Source organism: Primulina tabacum, chromosome 8, assembly GCF_025594145.1.
Source record: "Primulina tabacum isolate GXHZ01 chromosome 8, ASM2559414v2, whole genome shotgun sequence".
In the NCBI taxonomy this organism is placed as follows: Eukaryota; Viridiplantae; Streptophyta; class Magnoliopsida; order Lamiales; family Gesneriaceae; genus Primulina; species Primulina tabacum.
In genome coordinates this window covers 4,947,574-4,956,558 of record NC_134557.1, presented here as the reverse complement: position 1 = coordinate 4,956,558, position 8,985 = coordinate 4,947,574, and the positions used below count along the sequence as shown (strand labels likewise).

Genomic DNA, 8,985 nt, shown 5'->3' with positions numbered 1-8,985 from the left:
ACATTCCTGTAAGTAAATAGTTATCAAATGACAAAAAAAGAGAAGCCTCCTTCAAAGTCGATATGGTATCTAGTAACCAAACACACACGATGTGTGTAATACATAAATTTTGTCTTTTTCTAAAAAAAAATAGACGAATGAATAAGATTAAAGTTTCTAGTTTTAGCAAATTAGGGGGAAAAATTTGAGGATAGAAGAAATAGAGATTGAATGAGATGGGAGTTGGGGAATTTTGATGTTGGTCAGAAGTTACGTTATCCGTTATAATCGATAATGTGGGAAAATGAAAAATATATATATTTTTGACATTTTGTTCCATAGATTGTTAGTTAGCAATAGTTATTTTTAGAATTACATGTGAAATTCGACATTGGTGTAATCAAGTAGAACCAAAACATCTTCTATAGCATGCTAAAACAATAAAATATAATAATAATAATAATAATAATAATAATAAAATGATCTAGATAATAATCTTTGTGTCTCAAATATAAAAGTTAAATCTCTTTTTTCATATGTTTCAAGCATATGGTTCGATATTTGTATTTGGTATTATGTTTTTTGTTCTTTCATCATTCTACCCTTATTCATTAATACATTAGTTATTTCTCACAAATTTCTAGTTAACTTTGTTTTTATGAGTTTATTTGTGACGCTCGGGCCGAAGAGGGCGGGAAGTGATCGCCTGTGCTATGAGGTTACACGGACAAAGAGCTACTCTTGTCAGGTTTCTACGTGAAGGGAACATGAATTAACCTATCCCATATTGGAATGAGAATGATTCCAAAAATATTCAGATTTAGGACTGTGCAGTTGAGTAGTGCATAAAAAGATTTGATAGGTATTACTTATATAAAAATATGCATCTTCTTTTCGAGAGTTCATCACATAAGAACTCTAAAGGTAAGGACCCTTGACTTAGGGTAATTTTGGTATGTGTGACTCTTGAAAAATTTACTAAGGGAGCGTGTGAGTGAGAACATAAACACATTAGAAAAGACATGTATTGGTACAATAAAGACTATCGTTACATTATTAGTAATTTTATACATCTCTCAATATTTTTCAATTTTTTTCCAATTTATCTAAAAGTTCAACAATCTCATTAAATTTTATATAATCACTAATCTATAAGTATTATCTCTTAATAAACTAATATATATTTTTTACACAAAAATTATCAAACACAAAAAAAAATTTATATGACACGATGTGTGTTACGGAACATTAATATTAATAATATTTGTATTATTTTATTTGGTTATCAACTTGATAAATTGTAGTATGAGGCATATTCAACAGCATATTTTTCATTATTAGTTTGCTAGTTGCAAAACAATTTTATTAAATTCTTCGAGTTAGTTGGATACAATTTAAACCCAAAAAAGGTGTAGTTTTTAGCATGAAAAATTAGGAGGCAATGTTCTTTTTTATAAATAATAATTGTTTAGAGACTTTTTGAGATATGAAAATATTTTTTAACAACTCAACCACAACAATATGGCATAGATCAAGTATAACTTTGGTTTAGTTTATATATTGCACGATACTGATTTTTTTCTCTGACTATTTAAACAAATTCATGAATTTCTGAAATTTTCAAAATGTACAGCAAAAATATTTTCCACTATTTGATTAATTTATAATATCTTCTAAAAATCTACAAATTTGAAATTTTTGTATTCCCTATTTATCCGAATTTAAGAAAATGTTAATTATTTTTTAAAAATTTTCTCATATTCTTGCAGCTGAACCCATTTTTCACACATTTTATTATTAGTATCACTCTGTAAAATTTGTCTAATAATTATACTTTTACCCTATTCAACCTTTTTCCCATATTACACACAAAACAAACTACTAAATCCCAAATCGACAAACAAAAGATGAAACGGGATGGAACTCACCACCACCTATGATGCATGAAATCTTGCATGCATGGGACTGCGCAAATAAATTTTTTGGACTAATGCACCGGATTATATCATAACTCTGAAATTAAACATAGGATGGTACTAGGATGTGTGACCATTTGAAAAATTCTTGTACTCATTTTCTTTCTTGTCCCAAAAAAACATCAACAAATTGTTTTCTATTTGGGTTAGATTTTTTTTGAAAATCAAAATATTGAAGCAACGTTTTTACCTTTTAAATCTCCACATTTTACTCCCATCCCATGTTTACAAAATCATAACCGACTCTATCCTCCACGCTATGATTTTAACGTAACTCCCTTTCAATGCCTAATTTTCATCCAACTTCAACTTCAACTTCAAATTCAAATTCAAATTCAAAATAAATATATCCCATTAATTCCTTCTTCGTAGCATAACTATCTCATTCATAATAAACACAAGACAAAACGACCTACTTACCCAAGCAAAGCAACAAGCTATAAGGATCATGAGCTCACCTTGTACAAGGCTCGATCGATGTCGAGTAAAAGATCTGGCGTCATGCTTTTACCCTTGCAGGTTTCCTCTGGGTAAGATTTTTCCATTCAAGATCATCAAATTTTATTGTACAGTAAAAGGGATCACTGTGTTATTGCGCAAATCGTTTGTCAGTCTTCATCCTAGTTCAAACATGGAGTTTTTGCAAGAAACTCATGTATATTAGGTGTTTCGTTCATTTAGAAGAAGAATCTTCTGATACCATCATCCGTAGCACGATCCCTCAAATGCAAAACGCAAAGATGGATGCTAACTCGAAACGTTCGGGTAAAACCCGCGATTCGTCTAGGAAAACTTCGGATGCAAACAAAATATGCAATGAAGAAGAGAAAGGGGAGTCATCTGCTCAAAGTTCGACACTGGATAGTACTGACGACAATGAAGTCGAAGAGGGAAGCAGCAGAGATCCTAAATGGCCTCGATTTTCGGAAGAGGATTACATAGTTTTTTGCTTTAGAGAAGATGGAGCTATCCATATGATCAATGAAAGCAAGCCATCAAAAACATATGATGAAAACAACAAAAAGGTTAGTTAGTTCCTCACATACATATATACCAAAATTTCTAACATATTTAATGTGATCATCACTCCATGGGAGGATAGTTTCGTCGTCAAGATCGAGCAGAGCGATCTTGTGATGCTATAAGAGGGGGAGGTTTCGATGAACATGTAGAGGAAACTCAAACAGATGCGGAAGAAATCCCCATTTTTGTTGCAAAGGTTTAAGTGCATAATATAACTTCACATTAGCTTCAAAGCAAAAAATATCCCATGAATATTTTATTTCATATATGTAATATATGATGATTAGGGTGAGGAAAAATGGAGCAATGAGATGGAAAGTGATTGGCCTGAAGATGAAATCAAAGAGATCGACTCTGCTACCATTGAGACCAAGCTGGGATTCGAAGAAGAATCTTTCGAGTCTTGTAACTCTAATCAATCAGATACCAGCACAAACTCCTTCTCCTTCCCGAAGTAAAATCTCATCCCACCATTTATTATATATGTACGTACATTTTGAGATGTAGTTTCACCCATTCGATACATGGAGAAATATTTGTCAAATATTCTACCATATGCATGCATACACGATTGTCATTATCTTGAAATATTTTGTTCAGTTTGGTTTGAACATGTACATTGCAGATTGGGTATTGAATGGATAGGGAGTCCAGTTCACATGCCCAAGTCGGAAAAACACAGGGCCACAAGTGTGCTTCTTCACTGTTGCAGATTCTAAACGAGCCTAGAGCACCCGATTCGAGTTGCGACGAGAACGATCCGACGATAATAAGCCTACATATCTTATGTAAATTGTGGGGTGTTTGGTATTCATTGCGATGTGTTTTGTTGTGCTACAATGTAATAAGCCTACCATATGCATGCATACACACGATCGTCAGATGCACGTCTGCCCTTACACAATAACCATAATAACATTCTTTCGTGATACGCTAAATCATCCAAAAATCTTTCCCCTTACTTCTTTTTTATTTTCCCACAAGCTAAATCTGTTTCCCTTTCCTGTCTGCTTTTTCCTTGCTCCGATGACCTTATTAAGCACCTCAAAAACTTAATTTAAAAATAAAATATAAATAATTTTGAAATTCATTTTAAAAATAAGCGTAATTAATTCATTCAAGGAAATAGCACCAAACTAGAACAGTTAATTTAAATCAACCGGCAAATTAAAGATAAGTTACTCAAATTGCAAAAATAACAATCCCATCTTAACAGCAGCAAATGTAAGATACAAAATATAGGACAATATTACAATCATTCCGACAACTAAAACACATAAGTTAAGGGCAGACGTGCATCTGACGAACTTGGACGCCCCACCCCATCGAGCGGGTCATTTTCCAACATTCATGTTCATTTAAGAACAACCGATTGCAGGTGAAATCTAGCTTTGACAGCGGCAGCAATAGATTCATCGTCTTGCTTTTCTTTTGCTTCTGCCACTGCAGCGATATAAGCTTCCCTAGCTGCTTCCAATTTCTGCATTTCTACTTCAGGCAAAGATTCCTGCCCACAAAGCACAGACTCTTACAATATACTTAAAATAAAATAAATTAAGAAAAAGAAAAAGATCTGAACGATCTGAAAAAGGTGGATAATACAAGCATACAAATTGTGCACATATAATGCACACAAGACTTGTGTAACCTGAAATAAAGAACATAGTTTCTAAAACACAAAGTAGAAATGAGGGAGAGAGGAAGTAACAAAAAGAATGGTGCTCATGAGTATAAATAACTTACTGACTCGTGATCCTCTTCAAGAGGGTATGAGACAAATTCACAGTCTGAATCAGAGAGAGTAATATCAGTCCTTGTCAAGCCTTCGATTAATGACATGAAACATGAAATCTCTCCTTCTAGTTTTGTTAGATCTTCCTGAAGCTTCTCTACTTTTTTGTTGGAAGTCATTGCCTCCCATTGTAGTTTTTCCACAGCAGCTTGTTTGTCTGCTAGCTTAATCTGTTAGAATATATACCCTCAAGAACAGAGATAGATGATAAAATAAATAGATCACATTTCAGAATAACTAAGGTCAGACAAAATAATTTTATCACATCAGCAATCAAATTTTTTCAGCCGGGGATAGACATGTAGTAATTTCTTATATAATAGCAAGTTTCAGATGCAACATGACAGCTTTTACAATAAATAATGAAGAACCATGGAGAAGCGCATGATAATAAATTGTTGAACCACTATATCTGCTCCCAGATAGTTATGGTTAACATGTATAACACAAGTATATCTTTATATATGCGCCACCTCCACAGTAAGTCATCTCCATTCAAGTATTGTGCAACGGCATTAAGTTTCGGTAACCTCGCTATGTTCCAATGTAATATTTGCGTATATACATTTACCCTCAATTAACAGGACGAGCACAAATCCAAACTAAATGAATTGATGATTTGGTGCAACTCACCTCAAATATTATGTTTTGACTAAGGTTTTAAATCTTAGGGGATGGTTGTGTTTTATCACCAAAGGGGATGTTTGGTAGAGATGATTAACAAATATAATTACAATTAAAAAGACACTACACTGTTTGTTTAAAAATTGTAAATGAACGTTGTTTAAGTCACCCATTTATAGGAGGTCGTGGTAATCTTTGCAACTCTGATCTGGGTGAACTGGGCAAGTGTTTAGATGATCGTACACAGCAGTCGCCGGGAAACTAGTGAAATAGAGAGAGAGAGAATAATGGAATCCTTTTTAGCATATCTTATAAACACTGTCTACCGGAAAAAAATCTCGATTTTACATGCTCCGGTTATGTCTATGCCAAATTTGGCCAACAATTACTCATGCTTAGGAGTTATATTGAATGAGGTGTGGATGAAAATGCAGATGGAAGTGTTCTAAACAAAGGAAGTGAGAAATGAGCACAAAATCTAGCTAATCAAGGTGTCATCTAGAGAAAGATATGTTTTTGGACAACCACTTCTGAATAAGAGTAGTTACAGCAAAGATAACAAGGTATTCCGGTACAAAAACTTGACAAGTAATAAATTTAGTCCAATAGAAAATTTTAGATTTTGAAAACACTCATAAGTCATCATACCTTTGCATCAGAGAGCTGTAACTGTGTCGACTTAATCAGCGAGTCCTTTCCTGCGACCTCATTTTTTAGCTCATCAAATTTCAATTGCATTGAAGCCATCTCACTCTCTGAAAGCTCAGCTGATTTCAGAAGTTCATCTTTTTCTGATAATTGTCTTTTTAGATCCTCGACTTGGTCCCGTAATGCCATCAGTTCTTCTCTATCCTTTTCAGATGGTAATGATCTAGATGACAAATTTGAGAAGCTGTCATCGCAGCCATCTTGGTTATTGGCTGTATTTTTGTTTTTCTCCTCCCTTTGCTTTTTAGTTTGAAGAGCACTCCTTTCTGTTGTCTGCGGCAAACATTATCAACAGCATGCATTCATTGTCAATCAATAAATTTAACTCATTTGACAGTGAACCGTGATGAATGAAATGAATATTCACATGAAACTGAGACCTTCATGGAAACTCGGAGATAAGGAAGTCAAGTTCAAATCATGATGAGAATGCTTCATAACGAGAACAAGTACAAGTTATCAAACATGGAAATTTAACAGCCATTTGGAGTTTAAGGATCAAAATCTTTTCTCTAAAGGTGTTTGTGCGTGAGTGTATCCAAGCGTGCAAGGCACAATGAAACAAGGAGCTTAAAAGAAAAAAATTACATGAAAGCCTTGAAGTCTAAATATTGAAAAATTCATATTCTTACATGGGCAGTTTCCTAAAGTCATAAAGAACACATCACCCAGCACCACCGAAGTTGGAAGACTAAATGCCATAAACCATGAGGAATATTGAAATAGTGAATTACTTGTGCAAACGAGATGGCCAAGAACAACGGAGTAGTCACCTTATCATTGAACCGTAAAAATTTCGTTTTTTTCTCGTCTCTTTACTTGATTATTTGATTGCTTGCATTTTCCCTGAAGCTGCGTGCATTGATTTACTTTGAGAAAATCACTGTGAATTAAGAAAGTGATGTTTAACCGAGTTTGGCTTTTATTGTAAAGTTAAGATGGTCTGTTTTAACTAAATTCCTTCACATTATAAAGCATCATGCACCCTGAAACTAGTATCAAAGTGGTCAGGAAAACTAAGAAGTACCAAGAATATAAATGATAGATATGTGAAGCTAGTGTAATTTCTCTGAACAGAAAAATACTACCAAACATGAGCAAAGATCAACGTGTAATGCAGAATCCAGCAAAACTGTGCAATCCACTCTACCTAAATTAAAACACAGAAAGGATTTGAAAACTGGGCATCCAGACTCAAGGTTTGAGAATATTTATTCCAGCAAAAATTAAGAATGAAAATGGATGAAACTACTCCTGAATAAATCATTTTTAAGTAATGGATAGGCACGGAGAGTATAAAACACATTATTATTTTCGCCAGGTGCCAAAGAAAATCCATCGAGGCAGTTGACAAAGGAAAAAAAATTTGTAGTTAGACAAGAGCCAAATATACATAAAGTAGCGTCCGAAAAAGTAATTCCATCCTCAATTATACTTCAGCATTCACAATAACTTGTTACTATGTGTGCTCTTGCAGATAAGGTATTCAAATGACAACCCAAATTCTTCAAAGAAACAATTATCATAAGGTTGAGAAAAATTTAATCTTCTTTGCCAATAATTATGTTTCAGCAGCCAAGATTAGCGTCTGCAGTGGATGGTTGGCAGAAATCTAAGAATTAATCCCATCCACTATTTCCATCAGAGTAGCTAGAACTTTCAAAATAGATTGTGGGCGTTTTCGGATTGATGTGCTTGACGGCAAAATTGTATGAATTTTGAATATTCATTATAACGGATTCCAAACCCTCTATTGGAGCCATTTGATATAAACAGATTGCCTTCCATTTTACAAAAAAAAAAAAAAAAAATTACCTTCTTATAAAGGGATTCTCTAGACGGCGTTTTGGTATAGATCATCGAACCCCTTCTCGTGAAAGAAGAATTCGCTTTCCGGTCCTAGCGTTTCAATACCAAACGGAAAAATACAGAAACACAGAGAACACATCACTCCAGATTTCTCAAAAATAAAATAAAATGGAACGAAAGAGAGTACTGAAATGCAGGGGTGTCCTTACAATGAGCGACTGGACAAGCGGAACGATCTCGACAAGGTCGTTAAAAAGAACACGGTCTACATTGCCGGTGGCGGCTGCGGCGGACAGAGAAGAGAAGGTGCGGCTGAGCGGTGAGTGGTCCTCGCCGTCGGTGTCTTGCAAGTCTACCAAATGCTGCTGCTGCTGCTGCTTATACATTTTTGCTCTAACGAAAACACAGAGTGAAGTGAGATGGGAATCGATTCTTCGATTCGACGGTAAATCTGTTCAACTGAAATCGAGGATAGATTTCTTTCAATCTCCCGAAATTAATTTGAAAATACTTTTTTTAAAAGCTAATTTGAAAATATTTTGAGCGTGATTGTCCATTAGTGTCCTTTTCATATTAAAAATTATTTAGGTCGGCCGCGAGCCCACCTCTATTGGATTTTTTTAATGAGAAATTTCAAAAGAGTAAAAGTCGTGTGAGACGGTTTCACGAATTTTTATCTGTGAAATGGGTCAATCCTACCTATATTTACAATAAAAAATAATACTCTTAGCATTAAAAATAATACTTTTTCATGGATGACCCAAATAAAAAATATGTCTCACAAAATACGACCCGTGAGATCGTCTCGCACAAGTTTTTAACATTTTAAAATATATATAATTTGATGTTCTTAGATTAAAAATAAATAATAATAATAATAATAATTGTCATCAAGCACGTCTATTGGACTTTTCAATGTGAGAAAATATTTTTAACTTATTCTTCGAATTTTGTACAAATCTGCTGTCAAAAACATCTATTCAAATAATTAGGTATAATATCCAAGCTTACATATACTCAACTTATCATTTAAATTTATAATAAAATGAAATTTTTCACGTTTTTTAGGCAAAA

At 33.9% G+C, this 8,985-nt stretch overlaps 2 protein-coding genes across 2 annotated transcripts; one reads left to right on the top strand and one right to left on the bottom strand.

Annotated features, from left to right (window-relative positions):
- The first annotated feature begins 2,361 nt into the window (after positions 1-2,361).
- Positions 2,362-3,864, top strand: LOC142554489 (protein BREAKING OF ASYMMETRY IN THE STOMATAL LINEAGE-like). The gene is made up of 5 exons (XM_075665158.1): positions 2,362-2,485; positions 2,637-2,980; positions 3,058-3,174; positions 3,266-3,432; positions 3,604-3,864. The coding sequence occupies exons 1-5, from the start codon at positions 2,404-2,406 to the stop codon at positions 3,695-3,697; spliced, it is 804 nt and encodes a 267-aa protein (XP_075521273.1). The 5' UTR covers positions 2,362-2,403; the 3' UTR covers positions 3,698-3,864.
- A 281-nt stretch (positions 3,865-4,145) lies between these two features.
- LOC142553224 (protein MICROTUBULE BINDING PROTEIN 2C-like) lies at positions 4,146-8,442 on the bottom strand. The gene is made up of 5 exons (XM_075663323.1): positions 8,121-8,442; positions 7,918-8,001; positions 6,043-6,375; positions 4,722-4,940; positions 4,146-4,485 (listed from the first exon to the last, which is right to left on the bottom strand). The coding sequence occupies exons 1-5, from the start codon at positions 8,295-8,297 to the stop codon at positions 4,333-4,335; spliced, it is 966 nt and encodes a 321-aa protein (XP_075519438.1). The 5' UTR covers positions 8,298-8,442; the 3' UTR covers positions 4,146-4,332.
- Between the last annotated feature and the right edge of the window lie 543 nt (positions 8,443-8,985).